At 38.9% G+C, this 26,688-nt stretch overlaps 1 protein-coding gene across 2 annotated transcripts; it reads right to left on the bottom strand.

The window, feature by feature from the left end:
- Nucleotides 1-1,456: 1,456 nt before the first annotated feature.
- SLC13A1 (solute carrier family 13 member 1) lies at nt 1,457-25,492 on the bottom strand. 2 transcript variants are annotated; one of them, XM_049813616.1, is made up of 15 exons: nt 25,379-25,492; nt 23,431-23,559; nt 22,722-22,858; nt 18,560-18,747; nt 17,889-17,946; nt 17,733-17,799; nt 17,081-17,241; nt 12,431-12,550; nt 11,158-11,256; nt 10,967-11,068; nt 4,602-4,705; nt 3,603-3,712; nt 2,768-2,929; nt 1,702-1,839; nt 1,457-1,600 (listed from the first exon to the last, which is right to left on the bottom strand). In XM_049813616.1, the coding sequence occupies exons 1-15, from the start codon at nt 25,475-25,477 to the stop codon at nt 1,457-1,459; spliced, it is 1,818 nt and encodes a 605-aa protein (XP_049669573.1). In that variant the 5' UTR covers nt 25,478-25,492. The 2 variants fall into 2 exon arrangements, with proteins under 2 accessions (XP_049669573.1, XP_049669572.1); XM_049813615.1 differs by having other exon boundaries at nt 17,081-17,244; nt 25,379-25,477.
- Nucleotides 25,493-26,688: the final 1,196 nt, after the last annotated feature.

The raw sequence follows: 26,688 nt of genomic DNA, 5'->3' as shown, positions 1-26,688 counted from the left end.
GGCTGAAAAGTGTGGTGGCATGTACAGATAGCAATTCCTTACACAAAAACATCATTGCTAAGAAAAAGTTCTTCTTTAATAACTCATTGCAGCTAAATCTGCAACCAGTAGCTAATGGAAGCAAACTACATACGTAACAATCCTATACACTGTATTCTGGCATTATAGAAGTCATGACTGACATCTCTAAATATGCACTATCAAAAGTAGATACAAACCATCTAATCAAAAACCAAAAGCGCTTTTGTTGTTGTTGTTAGGAAAAATGGATAATTTACACTACCTGTAAAAGACAGATTAAGGTTTACAACCATCATAGATGTGCCCCAAGGGATGGCCCAAGCTAAATACCTGCAGCTTTGATTCAGACTATTAACTAAACGCTTTTTACAAATTGTCATGGGTCTTCCCAACAAAAGAACACCACTCTAGTCCTTACTGTGAAAAACATGTAACAACCATATAAAATACCATTATTTGAAGATACCTTTGAACTTCAAACTTCCATTCTGACTACACCGCACTGTTTTGTATTCACAACATTAACACAGTCTAGTAACCTTAAACTGCCTCCTGGCCTGTAGAGATCATGAGCCTCTCTGTGAAGATGCACTGTAGTCTTGATTGATGGATTGAGCGTCACATCTTCAGCACTCTATATCTTGTGCTTTCATTCATCAAGGGGATGTATCTCTACTTTTGGCAGAGAGGTATGATGAAAATTTAGTCTCCATTCATACAGATCAACTCATATCTATCGATACATATCTATTCAGAAAAATACTAAATGACAACAACAACAGGTTTCAGTGAGGTCCTGGAAGGAAGCAGACTAAACATATACTTAAATATGTACTGTCCTTCCATATTGCAAGGTGCTTAACAGATAAAGTGCTGTGTAAAGTGGTCATGCTACTCTTCTCCATTTTCTGTGCATTTTTGTCAGGTCTGTAAACTATGTGTTTGAGACAATCCCCTGCCTGATCTTTTGTTCATGATCAACACCATTTCAAACAGTGTTTGAATCTAGAAAACAGAAAACCAATATGTTCTTTGACAACCCCAGATATCGCCAAAGTATTAGTAAGAAAAAGTATTTGAAATAATAAAATCTAAATCTCATTATTCCACTACCCTGAGAATGGGGGCAAACTGCCAGTGATAATGGCTATGCACATTTATTTTTTCCTTCATAACAGGAAGATATAAAAATTCAGACTAGCTGAACTAGATTAGAAACTTGATCTAACTTTATGATATTTAGAAAGTCTAGCACTCTTCCTGATTAGACTCTCAGACTGGATCATCAGTCTCTGGGACTGTGAAATACGGCATTTATAGTAATGTGGAGCCGCATCATTGTGGTGACAAAAAGCATTTTAAGTGACTCACCACGTCAGTGGAAAAGAAAAGAAACGAAACCAATCCAAACCAATCCCCAGGATTTTTTTTTTTTTTACAGCCCAGTGCTATTTGCAGAAGGAATGTTTGGTGCCCAACTTGGGTAAGTATAGAGATCAAATATAGGCACTATCCATGTCATAATTGCAAGCATAACTACAGCAACTCCGATGATGTTAATGCCCAAACCAGCTTTCACCTAAAGGAGTGGGAAAAGAAAGCAGAAACATACATCAAGACACTGAAGAAAGTTTTTAAAATGCTAAAAATCCCCTTTAGGGACTTTCACTTAAAACTCACCATGTCCATAACAGTTAAATGACCATATGAAAATACAATGGCATTGGCTGGGTTTGCTACAGGAAGCAGGAATGCAAAGGAAGTACACAAGGTAGCAGGTATCAAAATGAAAAGTGGGTTCACATGAATGGCTTCAGCCTATCATAAAATAAAAGAGAGAGAACAGCTGTCAAGGGACACATTTGCCAAATGAAATGCATAAGTACAAAATTCTTACATTAACACAAGTGAACTGTGAACAGAGCTGCCAGTTTAAATAGTGAGAAATAACCTTTTCTGATAACTCATTTTCAAGATTATATCTGGGAATGCTTCAGAGGAGAAAAGGTGATTCTAATACAGAATAGCTACTAAACTTTAAATTCATGCCTGATGTTTTCTAATTGTAGTTGAGTCCATAAAATAAGACTATTGCAAAGACTATACACAGTGCACAAGCACTAAAAGCAAAAACACTGCAAGAAAGATGATAAAGTTGAATTTGTATCTAATAGATAGGAGAGATTCAATGAAGTGAGGGCTAAGGTTTCTTTGCAAGAGAGGGAAAGCGCATTAGTACGTGTCTAGGCTGGCCAAGAGGAAAATCTACAGACTAGAAGATGATCAGTAAGTTTTGAAGAAGAAAGAACTGGGTGTTTTGGTAAAGATTATGAGAAGAAAGGACACAATTGAGCTAAGAACTACATATAAAGCACATCTATTAGCCTCTCTTCTCTTTGGTGACAGCATGAAAGTTGCAGTGTTAACCATATTCTCTGAAGATGTGGTCCTGAAGAAACACTAAAGAGAGCTGTCCTTTTTAAGAGCTTTGACTACTCACAAACAGGAATAGTGGCGTTGATTTTTAAGTATTGAACTTTTACCTAATTTTACTGAATTTTCAGCATCTCTTGTAAGAAAGCCCCCAAACAAGCAAGTATCCAAAATACAACACAGCACAGAAAGAAAAAAAAAAAAAGCATGAAGTATTTTATGGAGACTGTTAAAAACTGCTTCTTTGAGCAGCTATATTATTACACGGATGATAGAGCAGATTCTGATTAAAACCAAGCTGTGTTATACTCACCAAAGGAGATAGTATGGGCAAAAATATCGTAATCGTAGCTGGATTGCTGGCTACTTCTGTTACTGAAGTGACAATAAGGCATGATATCAGGATAACCAGCCACAAGGGTAATGATCCTAGAGGGGTCAATTTACTTGCTACCCACTCAGAAAGTTTTGAAACCTGCATAAGGAATATGACAACATGATTATGTTTTACAAACCAATGAAAAGAAAATTTAATAAATGGTACAAACCAGGAATTTACTCATCTGCTAATTGTGAAATATTTGTGTAAAAGAGAAAAAAATCTGAAATATTTTCCATATTCCTACCACATATTTTTAAGCACATTCTTCTAATTCGATGATGTCCTATAGGAACCCATGCAACGACATTCCATTTATTTATATTTGCACCTCTGAGATGTTTAAAGGAGTCATAATCAGAAAATTGTAATATGCATATATCAGGCTTCATAACCAGAGTTTGGGCCCAAATCTGCTTGATTTACTGGAGTAGCCAGCAGAGCTCCACGTGGGAGGTACCTCAGTGACATGGCACACTAACCCTAAGGCTTTGGAAACGGTGTGTCTGCACAACTCTGACCACCATCAGGTTTAAATTAAATAGCAAACAGTAGTCACCATTGTGCGTAGTCTTTAAAGACAAAACAAACTCTTTTTTTTGTAAACCTGCTTTCTGAACGTCTTGAATATTGGTCACATTTGTCATGTTCAATATTGCCACAGAATAACTTGCTAAAACAAGAGAATAACTATGAATTCACTGCATGTCTGAATTGCTCTTGATGTGGGTCATGCTAATTGTTCAGCATCTTCTATAAATTGCATTACCTCACAGCCGTCTGCCAGTGCAAACCCACCACCAACAAGAATAGCTATTTCCCAGGGCATGCATGACTGAAATTCCTTCCAAGTAATCAGCGGAGTGTAACCAAAAGCAGCTAGAGAAAAAACAAAACCAAAACAAACCTAAAACCCCCATCAACATTTAAAAACATATTGAAAAACATCTTGAAATAAGGTCTCTGAGGAAGTACTTGGGAAATATTCAAAGGCAAAATCTCATCATTATAACATGAAGAAAGTCTTTGACGTGAGCAACCTGCACTTCCTGGGACAGATCCTTAGCTGGTGAAAACTGTCACAGCCTGAAGACAATAGAGATATAATGGTTTCCACCAGTGGAACATTGGCCCCTCTTCCCTCCTTCCCTATGTGGAAGTTAGCTATGGGATATCAATGAGTTTAATTTACTCCATAAAACTGCGCTATTCAGACAGATTGCTGAGCAAATGCTGTTTCACTTAGATTCATTGAGGTTCTGATCTTGCATTCTCTGTGAACCCTCAGAATGCATGGATTTCAGCAGCAGAATTGAATACATGAAGAGGACAAGCCAGAGGTATACTTTAATCAGGATAAATTCCATTTTGAAGGGGAACAATTAAATGAGAATGGACTCATTTAACATGTCAAATTTTATAGGGTACCTTAAATAAACAGCAACATTTTCAAAAAATAAACCCAACCCTGCCCCATGCAGTCCTATTCAAAGCCCACTGCAGTCAATGGAAAGGTGGTTCCCACTGGCAGCGGTGGGCTGCAGGTAGCAGGTTCCTGCACAGCGCTAGCTCCTGCTGCTCACATTGCCTAATTGTTGGCACTGACTTCCAGGCCAGGAATGCTTTATATCCCAGTAAGATATTATCCTGTATTAAGATTGTAACATTAGTATGTAACAACATTCCTCTAACAAGTGCAGTAGGTTATATTTATGGTAGCATCTTAGATAACTTGTTGTAGTGAAATCCACATCAAAATATACTCAACTGTTTTCTCCATTTGAAGTCCTAGACAATGTTTTTGCTGGAATAATAAAGAACAGCAGGCCTATCACTAAGGCAGTTGTTGAATCTGTAGCATAGCCTTTATACCTAAGGAGAAGTTGACAAGAAAAAAACACATAAATATATATAGTCAGGAGGAGGAGGAGAAAAGAGTGAGGAGGAGGATGGAGTGGCAGAGAGACTGACTACAACCCCCTATTTCCCATCCCCTGTGCTGCTTGGTGCAGTGGAAAGAGGTAGAGGAGTTAGGAATGAAGGACTGAAGTTGACCCCGAAAAGAAAGGGCGTGGGGGAAAGGTGTTTTGGTTTTTGTGTTTCTCACCATCCAATTCTATTTTTAATTGGCAATTAAACTAATTTTGCCCAAACCAAGTCTGTTTTGCTTGTGATGGTAACTGGTAAGGGATCTCCATGTCTTTATCTCGACCCACAAGCTTTTGGATCTTGTTTTCTCCCCTGTCCTGTTGAGGACGGGAGTGAGAGAGTGGCTGGGTGGGCATCTGGCAGCCAGTCAAAGGTCAATTCACCACGTCTGTAGAAATATTAGGTGTAAGTCCTCTAAATTCATAAATAAGCATCTTGAGTAAGCATCTGTTATTTTGTTACACAGAGATAAGCTGGGGGAGGGGAATGTTTCAGAATAGCTGATGCTTAAACAACTAATTTTCACAGTTCAATGATAAATTTAATGACTTTAATATGCTCTGTAATACATTCAGTCCAACAGACCTTAAGAGTGCTGTGCATACCTACAGAGAGTGATGCTTTTGTAGCTAAAAGAAGGCAGCAGAGCTTTATTATCATCCTCCTATGGCTGTCACTACTAGGGCCATAGACACAAGAGCCATGTTTATTTTCATTATTTCCAGTGCCTGAGAACTGCTTGCACTTGTGTTTCTTAAACTGATCCAATTTCCTTCTAACTTGTACAGAGTAGCCCCAAGATCAAGTAAAGTGAAAAGCTGAGCTCTAAGACCATTTTAACATATCCATCTGATTCTGTTATACACTGTTAAATGGTGACATATCCCAGTCTGTCTTATTTCAGTCAAGATGGTCATTCAGATGAATAAGAATTTTGCTGAAGAAAGTTAAACCCAACATTTTCTTAAGCTCCGTTATTAATTTTTTCTATTTTCTGTAAGTTCTTCTGTGAGTTTTCCTGAACCAATATACCAATATATTTGTTCTCTCAGCCTCATACCATATGCTTTTCTGCATATGCAGCTACAGTAGGTCCAAACATAACTTCCCAGCAGATCTGCCCAGCAGCTTACAGTTTTATACTAAACCAGGGCTTTTCACTGAAAGGGAAAAATCAGCTCCCAGTTATATATGACAAATGTGTAATCTGGTAGTTCCCTTTGCTTTAACAACAGTGTTAGGTGAGATTAAAAAGACCTTAATATGCATAGCACACTGACACCACAACCAGCACAGTTTCAGCTAACGCTGTCACAAAAGGAAGCTGCCAGAGAACTTGAAGTGGTTCCCTCATACATTCTGTCTCCTGCTTCCTATGGTCTGCTAGCACAGAAAACACTTTAGGAAAAAAAAAAAGTTATTATTTTCTTATGGTGTCTCAAGGCAGAGGGTTCTGCCTGTATATCACCTTTAGCCTAGGACCAGATGCACTGGTTCTAAACAGCAGAAAATCTCTTCCTCTAGGATCCTATCCTGCACTCTCTCAAGACTTGCTAGGAGTTTTGAAGGAAGGCAAGATTTAGATACAGAAACAAGTCATGCTGCCACTTTCTTCTAGGCAGCTGCTTCTTCACAGAATGGGTGAGATTGGAGGGGAGCTCTGGCGGTCATCAGGTCCAACCCCCCCTGCTCAAGCAGAGTGACCCAGAGCCAGTTACCCAGGACTGTGTGTGTCCAGACAGCTTTTGACTATCTCCAAGAAGGGAGACTCCACAACCTCTCTGGACAACCTGAGCCAGTGCTTGGTCACCCTCAGAGGTAAAAAACATTTTCTGATGTTCAGAGGGAACCCCTATGTTTCAGTTTGTGCCCATTGCTTCTTGTGTTGTCATTGGGCACCACTGAGAAGAGCCTGGCTCCATCCTCTGTGCACTCTCCCAGGTATTTTTAAACACTGACAAGATGTCCCTTCTCCAGGCTAAACAGTCCCAGCTCTCTCAGCCCCTCTTCACAGGAGAGATGCTCCAGTCCCTTAATCATCTTTGTGGCCCTTTGTTGAACTCTCCCCAGTATATCCACGTCTTGTACTGGGGAGCCCAGAACTGGACTCAGCACTCCAGGTGTGGCTTCACCAGTGATGAGCAGAGGGAAAGGATCACCTCCCTCAACCTGTTGGCAACACTCTTCCTAACACAGCCCGGGATACCATTTGCCTTCTTTGCAGGCTCATGTTCAACTTGGTGTCCACCAGGACCACCAGGTCCTTTTCCACCAATCTGCATTCCAACTGGGTGGCCCACAGCAAGTACTGGTGCCTGAGGTTGTTCATCCCCAGGTGCAGGATTTTGCATTTCCCCTTGTTGAACTAGGGAGGTGTAATTTTTTGCTCACAAAAACTTAGTATTCCTGATGCAAAACACCATTCTCAGAAAACCTGCTTGGGACACACACAACATCCTACCATTAGCCATACTATTAGGAAGAGACAACATAGCACCATTCCAAGCAGAAGCTTTTCAATCATTATCAAATACTGAGATAAACATTTTTCAAAGTCCATTTATCCAAGCTGTAATACAATTCCATATATAAAATCTACCTGCTTATAACACTGCAAATCTGATTGTCCTATAAGGAAGCAAAAAAGCTGTTGATGATTAAGGAGATCTCACAATGACTCCAGCTGAGATCATTGTAGAGAACAGAGTTGTGGGCAAAAGTACATAGTGGCCTTGTATTGGAAGTAAAGAAAGGAATAAACTATGCAGAAAAAAGAAAGAGTACACTCAGGCAATAATCTGAGGAAGCCTGAGGGAAGCCCACCTTGCATGCATCAGCTGTAATCAGCTGCAGCCCACTGTTGAACTTTCTGTTTCTTGTGAGGTTCATAAAGTCCTGGCCAAAGACCAACTTGAAACTCCTCTAATTGAAGCTAATACCCTACAGCCTGGAATCAGGCCAGGACATGGAAGGAAACTGCTGCAGCAGAAATGATGTGTGATCCTGTGTTGTCTACAGATGGGGAGGAAACAGGCATTTTTACCCTGTGCTGCTCTCTGTAGCGTTATACAATATTTATTAAAACATCCTGCTGTCTGCCTCCAGAGGGAGGTAACAGGGGCTCCGGGCAGGACAGTAAAGGATTAGTCTTTAATAGATTTACAAAATTTTCTTAAGAAAAATTAACTGGTAATGTATATTTGAAAGGCATATGATAATGCTGCTTAAAGACGAACTCTACTCAATAGAGATACAGTAGAAACGTGGATTAAAAATTGGCTGACATTTCAAAAAGTAGCCCTTAAAAAGTGGGGTGGTATCATCATTAAATACCAATATTTCTGCTGGGATTTCAAAAAATGTTTGTATTTTAAAGGGGTATTCAGTAACTTGTGAGGATGCACACAAGGTGTTGAGAAAACGAACATGGGTGGTGAGAGTGATGGGAATTTGTTTCTTGAAGCAAAACTTTGAGCATTCCATTTTTTGTCAAAACAGAGCTTATAATGTGATATAATTAAATCAGATACATATATCCTTAAAGTACCTATCACGGAAAAGTTTTTATTCCAGCAGGGAAAGACAAAAACAGATGGCTGGAAGCTATATTCAAGCAGAAAACAAGGTGCAATTTTGTCTTATTTAGTTTGGCAGCAGAGATGTTTATCCACCAGGACAGACTATCAAGGAAATCAGTAAATTCCAAAATCTGAGGAACGTGTGCTTTACCACCCTGAAATCAAGCCTGGTTTCTTTCTGGGAATTCACATTCTAATAAAATAAACCTGTACGGGGCTTAACACACAGAACAATGTAGCTCTTCTGATCTTTAGCATGTCAGAATAAATGAACTGATGGTCCTGTCTGGTTTAAGACCCTGGTAGTGGTGTGATTCCCACCTAATAGGACCCACTCACTGGTCCAGGAGGGTCTCAAGGTTACTTATAGCTCTGACATTGTGGCTTTTCATAAGGACAAAGCTCATCTGTGCAGGTGACGGAACTTCCCTGAGGCTGGCTTGAGACTGTGCGATAAGATCCTGTGGAAAGTAAGTACTATCAGATTTCTGATAAGAAATCAGATTTCTAAGGGCAGAGAATATTTCCATACAGTTGTTTCCTGTAACATAAACTTAAGGAAGTTGTGCACATGCCAATCAGTATACTTAAATCCAAAACACCAAGCAATTTTGTACATGGAGGCATTAGGGAACAAGTGCGTGAGAGATGTAAGCCGCAGTTCACACACTGCTAGAACCCTCTTGGGCATCATGGTGATGAGTGCAATGTAACCATTGATGGAACCGCAGCTCCTGGGTTTTAAGTTTCTTTTTCCTGTTTCTTTGTTTTCTTCAAAGAAGATGGCTTACTACTACTCCCAGTATGCTGGCACCCTGCCCCACGCATGTATCTTGGCTGAGAAGTTTTTGTTGCTCAGAAAAGTAAAAACCTAATTGCCTGGTTTTATGCCTGTTAATGCAATTAATTGATAAATGAAAGCTATCTAGAAATAGGCAAAGTCTGAATAGTAAGAAATGCTTTCTTTCCCCTTAAAGGTTTTGTTAGGGAGTGACACAAGCTTTGTTTCTCTTCAGGTTACCTCACCCAAATTATAACATGATTCAGCCTAATGTGGCATGGCATGTGCTTGCATTCCCTTCCAAGGAAAACAGTAGAGGGCATCCACAAAGTAACATCCCCATGTGGAATCTGTAACCACACTTATTATGAGAATATTCTGCTTTCCCCTGCCAGTGAACAAAATCCTCAGAAAATGGTAACTAGACAACTTCAAATAGGAAAATGTGGATCTCTGGACTGAAATAATTCATTTGAGCCGTAAGTCCTGTATTTGAAAGGTTGTTTACAATGTCTGTTTTTCAGTATCAGATGCATCTTGTTAAATGGTGCTCGATGAGCGCTGAATGTTAATATGAAGCAGAAAGAGAAGCAAAGCCAGCCTGATTGCTTAGCTAGCTGATTGCTTGATTAGGTCAACACTCCAAAACCCCTTCAAGAATGCAGTGTTTCAAATGAGACAATGATCATCAGATCTGCTGTTGTTATAAGGGAAAAAGATATTCTTTTGCAATTTTGGGGGTAATTGAAAAGCAAATAATTTAAAAACAATCTTAGGTTTTAATACACTTTTTAATGCTATTTTTGCACAAAATGATTTTGCTTTGCACTTTAAATCTTCAGAGGGCTACAATTATTCCTAGTAACGTCCCCTACTGACTTTCTGGCAGAGCACGGGGGAGTGTCTGTGAGTGTATGTATGGTGGGAATATATTTAAAAAGAGGAGGCATGATGGATGCATGTTCGCATGTCATTTATGACAAACACACAGGAAAACAAAATGGAAAACTACCATCCAAGTCCAGCACTGGCCTCTGACCCATCCAGTTATAAATGTTGAATCCAGAAGGACCTAAACAGCACAAAGTCCTGCTCCTCCCAATCCTGCAACTACTTCCCAGTAGTCCAGAGCAAAACTCAGACACTTATCACAGAAGAACAGAACTGAAATTACAGTAATTACAGCAAGAGAACAGGAGATATCACAGTGTTATAAGTTCTTGAAAGAGTGACCAATTTCTTAGGGAAAAAAGTCTAGGTGATCCTGGGGAAGGGACTGCATAACCAAGCTGCAGCAGAAGGCAAAAAAATATAATAGTTCCTGAATTGTTCCTGCCTCTTTGGTGGTTAGTTGGACTGTGATGTTGAGAGAGTCATGTATGAACAGGTAGTAATTTATATCATTAATTAGAACTGTCAAAATACAGGATGTTGACCTGCATGCATATGAGTGTGGCTGTCAGTAAGGACAGTAGATCAAAAAATTCCAACCAAAGACTTATTCTTGAAATTGCAGATTTGATGAGGAAGTAGGATACTGTAATATCAGTCATTATGCATTCTCCCTCACTGGATGAAGTCTAAAACCTAGGCATAATCCCTCTGAGGAGGCACTTTATTTTATCCCGTAATGGGTTTATCATATTTCAGATATTGCACACATAGATCTATGAAATGGCTGGAGTTTACCTATTCTGTATATACTACAAAGGTGCTAAACAACTTCAGCCTGCAATATTTCTGAATTATTGAAAGTACTCTATTTTTTAAAAAAATGAAAAGAAAAGAAGGTATGTAGGTAAGGCACAGTACAGTTCTTGTTGGTGTATCAAAAAGATTACTTACTTTGGGAAAAGTGAAGACCATCCTGGGATGAAGCCAGGCTCCCTGGTGAACCACAGTAGGGTCATTAGAATGAATAGGACAAGTGTAACAATTTCTGGGTAACTATAGCAGAAACAGAATGGGTTATATGTTTTCCTGAATTCACACTTCGATTTACTCACTCCTGCTTGCAGATTTATAGTTTGACATACCTCATTGGTCCAAGCTTCTTGTACTCCTCCTGAATCACCTGTGCTGAGGCCTCTTCTCTAGCTGTTTTCTTCTTGCCACACTTGAACATGTTTTTAAAACTGGAATGTAAATCAGCAATATTGAAAGACGAATTAACAGTGTAAATAGAAAACAAAAAAAAGTCCAACATTTCCAGTTACCAATAGCACTTTACAAAAGTAAAATTTTCACTTTACAATGCAGTATCTCCCTTTTAATAGTCACGCACCAAACTGAGCGTATTGGAATTAATTGGCAAAGCCCAGTGGGAGACTGACAGAGGCAGAAACAGAATGTACCCTGTTATCGACTAGCTCATTTGCCCAGGAAGGATGACGCTTTAATCGTGGGAACTAACTGAAACAATCAAATACATAACCTGGCTATATAATGAAAGTCATCTATGACATTGCTTTACTTTGTTTTGTAGTGAAGAAGTTTGTATCACATAGGTAGCCTGCATACTGATCAGCAGACTATTTGCTATAAGTTAGGTTTTCATTCTTGGATAAGACCCTTACACAATGTTAAAAAGAACACTGTCGAAACAATCAAGAAAAATGAAACAATAAATGTTCACATAAAGAGTGGTAAGTGTGGGATGATTCTAAGTCTGCTTAAGAGTAGACAGGCTCAGTCTTCATCTCTTGCACCATAAGCAGCCATGTAATTTTGGAAGACAGATGTCCCTACTGTTATCTCTGCAGATGGTAGTAGAGGTGGTAGAATTCATGGAGAACAAGGCTTTGAAGAATGAGCCCAAAAGAAGTATTTTCCTCTGAAATTTGAAAAGCACAAGCTCTGAAGTGGAAAAAAACCCACCATAACACCACAAATAAATTTTTGAAAGTGGAAATTTTTTACTTCACATTTGCAAATATAGTCATCCAGTTTATAACACAGATATTGCTCAAGTATTCAAGTCAATCCCTGACTCCAGCGAAGGGCAACATCCTGACTATACATCTTCCAGTCTTAGACCAAAATGTATAAAATTTTAGTATTCTTCTGTCTTGCACACATGCACTGTTTAAGGATGATGCATGTATATTCTAATGGAATGGGTATCATCATTTGTGATACAGACTTTTCACATTGGGCTGAGTAGTCAAGGATCCTTGTTTTAGAAAATTCTTGTCCCATCCAGAGACTCAGCCATACTAACCAAGGACATTGGATGCAATATTTACTCCTAGTACAAAGTATATCTTATATCATCAACCTTTAGTTTTATTGATTACAACATTTACTTACTCAAACCCAAGGAAAAGCCACTGGAGCCAGACCCAGGAGAGCAGCAGAATAATAACTGTTATGGGGATGGAAAGGATAAACCAGGATCCAAAATTGATGCACTGGCAAGCTGGGTAACGTCTGGATGAAAGTAAAAGTAAAAAACTTTAGCTGAGCTTTGCAAAGGAATGGAGACTTGTGAGAAGTGCAGAAAGTCCTGCTGCAGGAGAGTGCTTCTGGCTGGCAGCTGACTTCAGCATGGTCCTCTTCCCTCACCCTCCTGTCCTGTTCCTGACCATTATGACCACTGCAGGAGCTAGCCGTGCCAGTTCTTTGGGCACTGGATCAGCAACAGGACTGGGGATGCGACACCAACCGAGGTGTATCTAACCTGAGTTCAGTAGGCAAGAAAGGGCCACTCGCAGTGTTAAGGACCATTTGGAGTACAAAGAAACGGAACTTGAAGAAAAGCAGTTCTTTAGGAGGACTTCAACACAAGAAAATACACTCAAATGAACAAGCTCCAATGAACTTAGAAGACAACAGTGGAGACAACACTGAGACTTACATTCTTTAAGGTTCTACAAGGGCTTCTAAACCCAGAATTATTATTACTAATTTTCAGGAAAGGCAGGAATGCTTATTTGTTAGGTGGATTGTCTCTCCAGTCACCTTGTGTCTTTGAGGCTGTCTTAATCTATTGTTTACAGACATGGGTCATTCAACCAGAGCTCTCCCTGCCATGTGCATTTAAGAAAAGGAGAAATGGGCTTTGGTTTTCTGAAAGAAATGAATTTACTGTTGAATTAGATAGATGCTAGATAGGCAAAAAGGCCAGGTAAATGAATCTTGTTTTCCAATTTACTTTATGAGCAGAAGTTATCCTTCCTTTGAGCTCCTCCAGCTCTACTGAGAGAGCTTTTAATGCTAAAAGTGAGAAAATTCTAGTCTCCTTGAACAACCTTCCTCCTTGATGCAAAAGTCAGATGGAGGGGAAATCACAATGTCCAGACAGAGGCTGTAATGACTGTTTCCAATTATTAGTCAATCTTTTGTATTTCAGGCCTTGCTAGAAGAAACGGATTTCTGATCATCACATAGGTCTTTGAGGCAGTAAACACTTATTATAAATGCTTTCTCAAGTATTGTGCAAATTTTAGGATTTATCTATATTTATACAATGCTTACATATATTGCAGTTAAAGTGCCAGCAGGGACTGAACCAAAACTCATACCTACTTCTTGAGGTGATGTTCTAAATTGCAACTGTACAAAGTGAAGAGACATTGAAACTGGAACAAGAAAAGGCATTGCGCTATTATATGTCATTTATTGATTACACGGTTATTTAGCTTTTATTACATGATTAGCCACATCCATTTTGGAATGTACGATTTCCAAGATAGGAAAAAACTGACATCGGCATAGCAATGACTTAGCATTTCATCACTTGCTAAAGTGTTTATGATCTTTCCTGAATTAGTGTGATAATTCTTTATGGAGCAACAAAACAAGCCCTTGAAAACTCTATACTAAAGAGTCAATTCCACTATAAAATGTTAAGTTATTGTGGTCAGGTTTCACAGTAAGTTTGTGCAGGGCTGAATATATATGTAAATATTTCTAGTAATCTTAATATTAAAGTGAGGTATTCTTCATCTCCAGAGAAAATATTCCTCAGGTAGACTGGATGATCAATTTAAAAGATTTAAAAAAATGATCTGTTATATAGTGCTGGTTGGATTACCTGCTATTGTTGGATTATTTACTATGGGTCTTGCCTGAGGCAAGGGTGGACAGGACACACTGAACTATTTGTTTTCTAGACCTATTTCCTTTGGAAAATGAAAAACTGTGATTGATTTTAATAATCCTCATTTTACAATGATTCAGTGCCAATAACAATAAACTCTTTCCAGGGAAATACTACGAATGCCAACAAATTTGGTCCATAGAACTAATCCAGATAAGATTATTCCTTTTATGACTTCTATAAAATTGCTTAGGTTGAAAATAATGTAATGTTGGCAAAGTTGGATTCTTCGTGTTGGAAGGTCAAAGTCAGTTACCAGAATAGTATTCAGGAAATTGAGTAACCTGTCAGTGAGCCTGACTGGAGAACCAAATGTGGCATCGTACGATTTACTCTTCCTCAGGCACAGGAGAACTCAGTTTTCTCTCTGACACAGTGTTGTCCGGTAACCATTTCTCTCTCTAATCTCTCTGCAGCCTTCCCCTCACGCTGGGGTGCAGCTGCCTGTGCTCCTTAGGATCCATGGCCCTGCTCTGATATGGCCCAGCTGTGGACCTTGGCTTGCAGTGCTGAAGAAACTGCTTCACGTGGGAAAGAGCTGTGAGAAAGTCTCTACAGCAGAGCTATGCAAGGTTAGATAGGTAAAACCGCAGATGTGAGATAACTGACATGGTGATCTGTGGCAGTCTGAAGGATTCAAGAGGAAAACCACCAATACAGAAAGGAATAAAATACTAAAGGGAAAACATACAGAGTCAGAAAAAAGGGACCCAGCGTCACTGAGGATCTGTTTCAGGGAGCAGTGAGGACCAACCCATCTCAACCTTCCCAACCAGTAAAGGCTTCTGGGCATCTTATAGGCAGTAGGGAGCAGACTAATGCTTAGCCTGCTAGCTGGTTACACAACTTCTTGGTGTGTTAGCCAATACTTCCCCCCCCCCCCCCCCGTTTTTTCAGCTGGATATATTCTACATGCTCTATTGTAGTGTCTCTTTGCATACAATTAAAGAATGAATAGAGTGGCCCTGAGAGGAACAGTAACAAATCTGTCTTGAAAAGGAGCCCTTATGGAAGTTGATCTCACTGGCAGGGGTGCTTAGCATTGCATCATTTCCACTGTTTGCTTCTGCCCTGTGGAACGCAGCATAACTGCATGTCCCAAATCAACAGCAGGCTGAGGATTCCCAGCAACACAGAGGCTCCAATTTTAACACATTTGGTTTCCTCTTCATGTGACAAATGAAAAGGAGGGAAGTAGAGAACAGTAAACTCTAATTCCAACTTATTTAATACTGAAATTGGGAAGATATGAGGAACATGAAATTTTGCAGTGCCATTTTAAGTGTTTTATCACTAAGTGGAAAACCCAGGAATATGCTGTATGTACAGCTCTTTTGCTCAATTATTCTACTTCAGATGCTTATGATACATAAAGGTAGACTGAAAATGTGTCCCATTCATGCTAACAGGTCAATTCCCACTTCACACAGGGCATAAATACAAATGAGGCCTCTAAGAAGGAGGGGAGCAAGACAGTTAAAGATAAAAATATTTGCACAGTTAGGTGGTAGATTCAACTTCAGTTAAGGATTAGTGGTTGTGTAAGGATTAAACAAAATCCTGGTGGGGTATAAAACTGGATTACACATGCAGTGCTCCATGTATGGCCCATGGTCCTAGCAGAGGGTGAAGACCCAGGGACAGAAAAACAATCTGCTTATGCATTCTTGAAGAGATTGTTAACAGCTAAGACAAACTGAAAACCCAGCTGCAAGACAGTTTTCTTCATTTCCTACAACTTCAGGGAAATGAACAAGAACTGTTCTTACCCCTAGTAATCAATCTTGGATTCTTCTAGGCTTTTGAGTGTGAAGCCTGCTTGAACAAGAATTACTTACATGTCTAAAAGTTAAAGTCTGAAGGACTTACAATGCCACTGTCTGCCCTGTGTATTTTTTGGCCTCAATAACAGGCACTCATAATTTCCATACTGTTTCCATTGTTGCTATTCTCTTTGCACAGGCTGATTTACAGACTGTACCACTTCAGCTCTCTTTAGCAGCATGCTGAAGCTAAATTTCATCCATTCATGGAACACAGGTTGGAAGAAAATCCATCAATAACTGGTCTTTCACCATTTTGCCATGTGCAATACAGAATAGTGGGCAGAGGGTAATAAAAGAATTGTGCTTTATTTTGTTCTATTTTGAAATTAGAGTAGGAATATTTCTGGCAATTAGTAGTTTGCAGAAGAAAAAAAAGTTCAGCAAGAACTATTGGTTTTTCAAAAGCTTTGGAATGAAATCTGCCAATTTTCTTTTCAAAGTAGTTCTACATAGAAAAGAAAAGGAATATTAAAGAATGTTTTTAATAACCTCAAAACAAAGTGTTCCACTGAATGCAAAGTTTCAGACTGGTTTGAAATGATTTGCTTTTTCTTTGATTAATGGACCTAAATTCCTCATTTCAACAGTGCACTAAGCATAGCCTCCTGAAAGTCTCCTGATGCTCTTTGCTAATCAGACCCAAACTTAGTTCCTACTGTACTTGGAAATGAATAACAGTCCTTTAAGTTCAGATGGTGTCTGAACTTAAGTAATGTCATCCTTCTCAGATAAGCCCATGTTTTTCCATGCAGCTATTCAAAGAGTAAAGTGCTATTTAACCAAAGAATGGTCATCTTGTTGCATGTATTGCATGATCACTTAAAGCCTTTCCCAGTATAAGGCAAATAACAACCATGCAATTTCATTTTATCTCTTTAACAAAAAATAACAAAAAGAAAGTAATAAAATCAAATATCAAATCAAATGCTAAGTTTTCTAATGCATTTTAGGGGAGCCATGTGAGAGCTCAAGAAAAAAACAGTTAAAATTCTGGATTAAGAAGAATACGAGTAATTTAATATAGTCTCTTACGTATTGAAGTGCTCAGCAAAAATCAGATTGGTCGATGTTCCTGTGATTGTGGTCAGCCCTCCAATGGTAGCAGAATAAGCAACACATAAGCACATCACTTTGAAAATCCCACTGTATTTGTCCTCTCTGCTTTTTTTTCCTGTTTCAGCAGGTGGTAGGTTCTGCTTAGAAAGAATATATACCAATTAATATATAAGGGCTCATCATCAAGCACAAAAATAGGATTCAAGAATATCCCAGAAGAGCCAGACAATTTGCTGGCAATATAGCTGTATGCAGTGTGGTTTGGTTTGCTGTTACAGTAGTACTACAGTTATTCATGCAAAGGAAAAGGAGGGAGAGTCAAATTCTGAAGTCCTTTTCCTGAACTGTTCTTGTCTTTGCACAAGAACTTCCTTTATATATACCTGTTATATAGAGTTTGGTGAGGTTGGTTTAACTTGTGTGAAATACACTGGGAGCACAAAAACACTAATGAAATAATTAGATAACCGAACCGTATCTACACATGTGTATCTACATGTGTATCTCTTATTCACATGAAACTAGCTTCATTGCTATTTGTACCATGTTAAGTGTCACATAAGAATGAGATGTGGGTTAAAACTAAGTTACACACATTAGCTGCATAATAAAAAGACACCTTAAGTACCTGTTCCTTTTCTTTTTCGTTCTCCTTTTCAATTGTGCACACAGTACTACCCACATTGTTATCATATCTGGAAAAACAAAGGCACATATTGCAATAAACAGATATTCTATTCAGGTGAATTCTTAGAACAGCATTTAGTAAATGAATAACTATTACCCATTAAGTTTTTTTTCTTTCTTTTTCCAGTCACTGCTTTCACATGCTCCTATATTTTCTGTAAGACATTGATGCAAAGACAGATAACTATTTAAGGGAGCAAAACTGGAGAGGCTCCATCAGCATGACCCATTCCATGCAATCGCTTCACATCATCCCATCAATACATTTACAAATGCCAATCATAAAAACAGCTGAGTTGTGCCCTACTCCTTCATGACTCTTATTCCCTAGACTCTGAATCTTCTAATGAGGAGAAATCTTTCTAATTTACAATGCAACTGTGTGCGTAACCAGTTTAGACTCATTTGTTCTCCCAACATTACACTCGAGCTTAAAGAGCTCTTTTCTCTTGCTAACATTTAACCCTCAGTGTATTTATAGCCTGTAGTCACATTTCTTTTCAGACATTTTACTAGGCTGAACAAGCCAGCCTCTTCTTCTCTTCTCTTCTTCCATCCTCTCATATAGCTGCCATATTCTGCACCCGTTCCGTTTTAATTAATCTTTGTGAACATGAGAGCCCTCACACACAGTAATCCAAGAGAAGTCTCACAATGAATCATGTAATGATGCTAGTGCTTCCCTAGCCATTCAGCTTCACTTCATGTGGTGCTTACTCTGCTGCAGAGTGAGGGCAGGCAAAGACAAAAACTGCACTGTATGCCTACCGTCCAGCTCCAGTGCCGGGTTGATGGAGCCGTTAGAGCAAGACATCTCCAGCGCATCAGCTTCTGCTTCAGCTCTGATGATCTGCTGAGCTACAGCCTCTACAATTGGCATCACCATGGCAGCAGCAGAGGTGTTGCTGAGCCACATTGACAAGAAAGCACAGCTAACCATAAAACCCAGCATAAGCCTGGAACAGGAGAGAAGAGTCTGTGACAGCTACAGCAACACCTCCTAGCACCGCTCTATTTAATATAAATGGAAAGCTTTTTCAACAGAAAACTTGAATATAGGTGACACTGAAAATTTAAAGCTTGTAATTGACCTCTGAGGAAGTTTATGAATTAAAATTATCTTGATCAAATGCACTGAAATTATCGTATTTTAGAGTTAAAGGATCAAAAATATAAATCAAAACAGAAGCAATCATGTTTATTTACAGAATGATACTGTGTTTGAATCACCTTTGAAGAAAGAGCACCATGCATGTCACAAGTTCAAATGAAAGTTAAAATGGCTATACTGCTAATGCTATTAATCGCATATTGTACAAGCTAGGTCAAAACCCTGGACTTACCACTTAAGGCTGTAAGTCCTCTAGATACCAGTGCAGGCATTATAGGAAGAAATATTAACAATTCAGTAAGTGGTACTTTACTCAGTTCTTAATTGGAGCTCCATGACAGGTGTAGGGATTATTTGTTCTTCAATAAACATCATATTTGATATTAAATGGGAAAGTGATGGTCATTACAACGTCTTAGTCTGGTCTTGGCACAGCTTATGCTAAGTTTACTACAAACAGGAATTGCATCTGTGCACTGAATCGCATCAGTGACTGTAGTCACTCTAGTTGTACACAAAAACAATCAAATATTTCATGACATATCTGGTGAAGCTGGACAGTAAACATAGACTACAGGCCACATTGCCATTTTTAATGCATCTCTTGGAGTTGTAAATGAGACTAGTCCTCTTGACAGCCTGCCCAAGGTGTTGGCAGTGTCATTAAACACCTGCCATGCATCACCACAGCAAGAGAACCACTGTGAGTGGAGGGACTACAGTGTTACAGCATTTTCTGAGAAATCATTTGTGTGATTTGTAAAGCTCTTTTTTGCCTAGCCTTGATCAAAATCTTCACAAAAACTGTAAGGATTACTCAGCACATGAAGACAAGATTTTATAAAAAATTAATGTGAGCAATGTTTTATGACATAAAATACCATTCAAAGTACCTCTCATAGCCTTTCATTTCAGCTAATACCAACAACATTTCAAACATGATGTTTTTCTCAGTAGGGGCACCTTGTCTTTTATCTGTGCACTTTTAATTGCATAATGATGAAATGATCTGCAGACCTGCAAGTGGTGGACCTGATTCAACAGAAATTGTCATCAGTAGCATAAAACCCATTAACTTTATGCAGTTTTTGATTAGGTCCTCAGATGGAAGTTGGGGAAGAATTGTGTTTCCAGGAGAAATTTTTATGCAGAAAATACTGGTCAGGCTAAGCACGCTGAATATGAATGTTCACATTGTAGAGAAATATAATTTTAGTACAGTTTGCAAGAAGATTTAAGCCCAAAGGAAATTAAGACATTCACTAAGGTGTTTCAAAACTGCTCATCAAAAATTTCCAGCATTTGATGGACTGATGGTCAGGTGACCATTTAGTATAGTGTAGCATACTCTAATGAGTGACTCTAAAATAGATTAAAAAATTATAAAGTATGTCCTAACCTGTTCAGCCCCAGTTTTTCTGCATCATTCTCCCTGCGGTGGTGTTAAAAAATATTCTGCATGGAACCTTGGATGAAAACTTCATTTACATTCAACTGTAAAGTCACTCTTTGCTATGTAATGCACAATCAATGTTTTATTACTCATTCTAGTCCTTGCAGGTTGTACAGACCAATTCACCTTTCCCTGCTAGTCTGCAGACCAGACCTGACCTTATAGCTCAAATGATGGGAGTCCTTTGGGGACTCATAGAAACAGAATCATTTAGGCTGGAAAAGACCCTTAAGATCATTGAGTCCAACTGTTAACCTAACACTGCCAAGTCCACCACTAAACCATGTGCCTAAGTGCCTCATCTACACATCTTTTAAATACCTCCAGGGATGGTGGATCAACCACTTCCCTGGGCAGCCTGTTCCAATGTCTGACAACCCTCTCAGTAAAGAAATTTTTCCTAATATCTAACCTAAACCTCCCCTGGTGCAACTTGAGGCCAATTCTTCTTGTCCTATCGCTTGTTACTTGGTAGAAGAAACCGTTATTTGCCTCTCTACAGCCCCCCTTCAGGCAGCTGTAGAGAGCGATCAGGTCTCCCCTCAGCCTCCTCTTCTCCAGGCTAAACAAGCCCAGTTCCCTCAGCCGCTCCTCGTCAGACTTGTGCTCCAGACCCTTCACCAGCTTCGTTGCCCTCCTCTGAACACGCTCCAGCACCCCAAGTCTGTCTTGTAGCGAGGGGCCCAAAACTGAACACAGGACTCGAGGTGCGGCCTCACCAGTGCCCAGTACAGGGGAACAACCACCTCCCTGCTCCTGCTGGCCACACTGTTGCTGATACAAGCCAGTTTCTCGAGAAGAATGCAGAGGACTCCTGCTATTCTCCTTCCACTGCTGCATCTTCCATGCCCTCTAAAGCAGAAACCTCCTACAATGATACCTCTGCCGTGGGCTGGCTGGGGCTCCAGTGGGCCCAGGCTGGCTGGGGACCCCTGCCAGCAGAGGCAGAGGCCTATGCACAGAGCAGAGCATGCATCACTTCGTAGTGGGCATAGCTAATGCCCAGCAGGCACTGGGAGGTGAGAAGACCCTCTCCTTCACAGATCGTCTTATGAAAATCTTATTGTCCTTTTGGCAGGATCAGGAAACCTGACAGAGCTGAGATGATAGTTATGAGGGATACTGCTTCCTCAGGGTTACAAAGCTGCCTGTGGAGTGGCCCTAGGTATCCTCAGCAGCTGGCTGTGGGTTTCCGTGCCCACAGCAAGGTCCCCAGCAGTGTTCAGCTTAGCACAGCACGCCATTCACTTGTGTTCTCCCTTTCAAGATTTCAGCCAAAGGGTGAAGATTTAGGAGTGACCAAAACAAGAGAAGTTGAAATAACCAAAACTGCACAGCTCAAGAATGTAGCTAAAGATAATGGGAGGCAGTTGAACAAGAATGTAAAGAGCACTTTGTCAACAAGAAAGCTAACAGCTATCAAAAGATGCAGGAAAAAAATCAAACTACATGTGCTATGTAAAATTAGGACAGACAAATCACTGAGGAATAGAAATAATCAGCATTTCCATGAGGTATTATTAGTTAGATCACCCAAGAGACATCTTGGTTTTTAGACCTGCAGTTTCTATTTTTCTGACTTTTTACTCCCTGTCACTGTCTGCTTCCTGACAAGGAGTCATAAGCATCATGTATTCTGGGAAGCCAGATTTGCTCTACAGATCTTATCTGCAGCCTTATTGGTGTGCTGACAGATGAATCTGTGGCCTAAAGCTTTTCCACAAGCTTGTAAAGCAAGCAAAGAAGAGTTTTCACTTCGTAAGATGTATGCTGATAGTGAGTAAGTAGAGACTGTGTGACTTCATTTCCCTCACTACCTCATCCAGCTGGGGAATTTCCTATTCCTTTGATATTTTCTTCATAGATAAAGAAAAAAACATAAATTAAGACATTGTGCTTGATATGTTTTTCCTTCCCCACCACATCTCTAGTTTTATGACTTTTTTTCTCACTGTGTATTTGAACTCTTCTTGTATTTTTGGGAAGTGTCCAGAACTTTGCAAACAGTATTGAAATACAAATTAATAATAAGCATAGCACAGATTTTCAGTTGTAAGCATTAGATGTGTAATGTACTAACCATCATTAAGAAAAAGGAGCCTTACATTATTCACAGATTCATCAGATTTTTTGTTCAGAAGGATCCTTATTATGAACAGAATCACTGCAGGGAACCTTCAGTTAGGATTTCAGCAAAATAGTAAAGTGTCACCTGCAAATCCATCACATAATTTCAAATATCTACTTTGTTTCAGTAGAAAACAAAGGCTGGATTTGTACTACAGAAAAAGCAGTAGGCAATCATTTCTGGAATACCTAGCTTTCCACAAGTATTATTGTCCTTCAAGATGTTGTTTAGCACATACCATGCAGGGTTGACACCCACCAACATCACCATTCTTAAGGCCACTCTTTTGTGGAAATTCCATTTTTCTATTGATGTTGCCAAACAAATTACTCCAATCAGCAGCAGATGAAAGTCTTTAAAATAAGCAGATGCTACCTGAAATAATAACAAAAAATACTTTGTTAACTAAATGGTGACTTTCTACTAGTATTTGGTATTATTGATTTAATGAAAAAAAAATCAGCAAGGATATATATTGAAATAAATATCGAGAAATTATTTCAGCTTAAATTTAGGCTATTAATTTTGTTGACACTGTTAATTTTGTTTAACCAAATGATGCAAGAGTAACTGCAGTAAAGTGCATAGTGTTAAAACAAAATGAAAAATAAGGCTTATAGTATGAACAACCTAAGATCATCAGTCACATCTCTCAAACTAAATCACCAAAGAAATGCTGGGTTTATTAATCTGGTCATCTATCCAACAGATAAAAGAACAACTTTAAACATAGACTTAGAGTATGAACATCTGTGGTGTTCTCTTTTTGACATGAAGACATATACTCAGCATTTTGCACACAGGGTCTTGTCTTGAGGCAGACCTACTGTGACTGGCACTCAGCAAATCCATGAATTAGCCTATCCAGTTTCAACATTATGTGGTTCATTCTTTGGAGATTTTATACTTGAAATCCATAATATGATAGAGAGGAAAAAAAGGGTTACCTCCTTGGATTCCATTATACCAAACAATGGGAACATAAAGGCAGGGAGCAAAGCTGAAACAGCCAGTGGCAGAGCTTCTGTAAGCCAAAAGATGGCAACTACAAACAACGTGTATGCACATTCTGCTTCCTAGAATAAAAAAGGCACCAACAAAAATATGAGTGGATCATCCAGGAAAAAAGTCACAATTGCAAAAAGTCGAGCTATGGCAGTAGAGAGATTCCCCCCACCTGGAACAAGTATAAGTCAAGGGACCTGAATTTAGGGTACTTATTGCCTGCTAAGATAAGAAACATAGTCTGTAAAACAGTTTTAAAGAATATTTTCTAAGACATAGTAAAATGACTTAAATTCTATCACTTATGAAAGGTGAAAAAAAAGTCAGCTGCCTTTTCCTTCTAGCACATTTAATCATATAGGTCATTCTGGAGCATTCTTAGACCATGAATTAACGTAAATAACAAACATTCTGCAGCTGCAAGCAAACCTTTAAGCCTCTAGGAGTACTCTCAGTCAATAATAGGTCAAATTTTGTCTCTCCTGTAATCAATGAAGTTTGTCATCAGCATCAATAAGGCAAGGATATAATCTAGTATAAAAAGCATTGTGCAAGAAACACAGTTGTTTTTAAGACTTGTATTTTTAGTGAGTGTCTTTTATTTAAACTCCTGGAAAACAGGATTTTTTTTTCAGGAGAATTTACTTCAATGCTGCCTGTAAAATGCAGCCACAGCCAAATATAATGAGATGAAGTGAGCCTAGTTTCTTCTAGAATCCTAGAAACCTCTTTTGTGTAGTTTTGATTTATACTTCTGCTCTTGAGGAAAATTGTTTAGATCTTTTAATGCCACTGGTTAGGGCATGAAACTACTCAACAGCAGCAGAGATGGTTTGTTTTGGGAAAGGAATAGCTTAATGAAATGGCTCTTGGAACCTCTGACTGGAAAACAATATTAAATGCAAGTCAGTCAGCTATGGCTAGCATTAATTTTTTTGGGGAAGCCTGTGTTATGTATGAAACAATCTGATAGTGTTAATTCATTTATCACCTAGAAAAAGTTCATCTCAATTAAGTCCTACCACATTAAGAATTTCTCAAGAATTTCCCTTCAGAAAGGAAAGTGAAATATTGAAACTGTGATGTGAGACAGTGTGAAGTATGTTGCCCTGTAACCACTATCTATCTGTGATGCAAGGACTTCCGAACTGGAATTTCATGTATTGTTACACATGATCCATATAATGCATGTGTGACAAGACATCACAGGAGAATTCTATTTCATTCTGCTGACATCAGAGCTATCCTAAACAGAATCACTAATAACGTTTTTAGATAGCTGTTTCATCAGCCTGGAGTTGTCACAAGAGTTATTGAATGCCAGAAGAATTTATTTCAAGTAAAATAAAACTAAGCTGTCCTGCCATAACCTTTGCTCTATTTAAGAACCAGAGAGAATTTCTCAGATCATTGATTCCAGTCATTTGCTATCAAACAACACAATATATGATGAACTTAACAAAATCCATCATCAAATAAAAAGGTAATTGCAGTTGTCTTCCTGACAATTCATCTCCATTGTCAATCATACAAAGCTGTTTAAAAGTGGTCAAAATGTAATAGTAAGGACAGGATTTTCAAAGTAGTTTAGATGATGTTAAATGAGAAAAACATTTCCTGAAGAAGAAAACAAATATATAATTCAGAACTTCATGCAATCAGCACAGAATCTTACATTAAAGCTGTTGTCTTCTCTAGATTTCTATGCAAATACTCTGATACTCTGAGTTGACCAAAAAAAAAACCAAAAAGAAAATCCACAATGCAAACATCATGAAGTCATTCAAGGTCCCTTCCAACCCAAGCCATTCTATGATTCTGAAAAGATCTGGGAGTCTCAGGCTTGGCATACAGGCGCAAAATAATTGCCTCTCAAAGCAGGTCACTTACTTTGGTTTTGATGATAAGTGGAAGTGGAAGTAAAAGCAGTGGGGTGAGGACAATGAGCAGGAACCTTCGGTAAACCAGGAGGTAGCTAAGAATCTTCATGGTTGATGGCTGGTAGATGAACTTCCCTGCAGAAACTGCCAAAAAATAGTTCTGACTTTAAATAGCTGACTCTGATTAATATTTTTCCAAGCTATCACCTTTAGCCATTGCTAAAGCAGGCCAGTAAACCAAGTTAAAATTAAATCTTGCTCTTTATTGTTTTAGTGAGTTTATTAACAGTAGGTTGATAAGATAAGTGTTCATCATAAACCAAGGCTAGATGTCAGCCTCCTCATGACTTTCTCTCCCTGCCCTTCCTCATAACAAGTTTATGTAATTAGAGCAGGTTTCAGACAACTAGATAACCAAAAATTTCAGGTGCTCTCCTAGTCCCTGTTGGCTTCAGTAGGAAAACAAAATATCTAATATACATACAATATATGTTCAAAACAAATTATGGCATTATGTAAAAACATATGCAAGATCATTTTACTGAACAGAATTAAAAATTCTTCATGTTCATCTCCATCTGTGGAGGTATTCAAAATTTGATAAACAAGGTCCTGAGCAACCTGACCTAGCTCTGAACTTTGCTCTGCTTTGAGCAAAAGGTTGGACTAGATGACCTGCAAAAGTCCCTTCCAGCCTGTCTTTCTATTGACTCTATCTGTCTAGAATTTGAAATCCATGAGAAAGCCAGGGTTTTTCTGTCTTGCCTGGCAGGGAGTGTATGACAGTTCATTTTCTCTTCTCATGTAGAAACAGGATAAGGTGTTCCATGTACATCATATAAAGCTTTGAGGAAGGCTAAGAGTAGGAGAGTGTTTGAGACAAAAGTAAAAAATAAATAAATCCTTTTGCCTGAATTTTCCTGTTTTCAGTAAAAGAAAACTTGGTACCGTCTTTGTAATACAACAGAATAGCATCAAATAAAGAAGACGAAAAGGTAGGAAAGAGGCTTGTACACTACCTGTAGGTGAAGATCAAAAGGGGAAAGAACACACTGTTACATGAAGAGGAAAATTGGAAGAGGAGACAGATGAAGGAGTCTTTGAGCTACCATCAGATCCATTCAAAGGCCAGGTAATAAGGTAGATTTTTACTATCCATATAACTTTTTGATTATAAGGATCCCATGTGTCAGGGTACAGACAAAGCAAGTCATCAGATCGCCAGTGTTGAGGACAAACTTTTGGTTTCAGGAAGTTAGGACTTCAGTTTTACTAGGAAAACAGTATTTCAAATCTAACTGACAGGAAGGAATTCATTGA

The sequence above is a fragment of the Accipiter gentilis genome, chromosome 11 (genome assembly GCF_929443795.1).
Source record: "Accipiter gentilis chromosome 11, bAccGen1.1, whole genome shotgun sequence".
Lineage (NCBI taxonomy): Eukaryota > Metazoa > Chordata > Aves > Accipitriformes > Accipitridae > Astur > Astur gentilis.
The sequence above is the reverse complement of the archived record's forward strand: the minus strand, read 5'-3'. Positions and strand labels throughout refer to the sequence as shown.

Coding starts and splice junctions, on each gene's coding strand:
- SLC13A1 (XM_049813615.1), bottom strand. CDS start 25,477: ATGAAGATTCTTAGCTACCTCCTGGTTTACCGAAGGTTCCTGCTCATT. Junction 17,245..17,732: donor ACGAAAAAGAAAAGGAACAG/GTACTTAAGGTG, acceptor ATTCTTTCTAAG/CAGAACCTACCACCTGCTGA. Junction 2,930..3,602: donor CACTGGCAGACGGCTGTGAG/GTAATGCAATTT, acceptor TTCCTTATGCAG/GTTTCAAAACTTTCTGAGTG.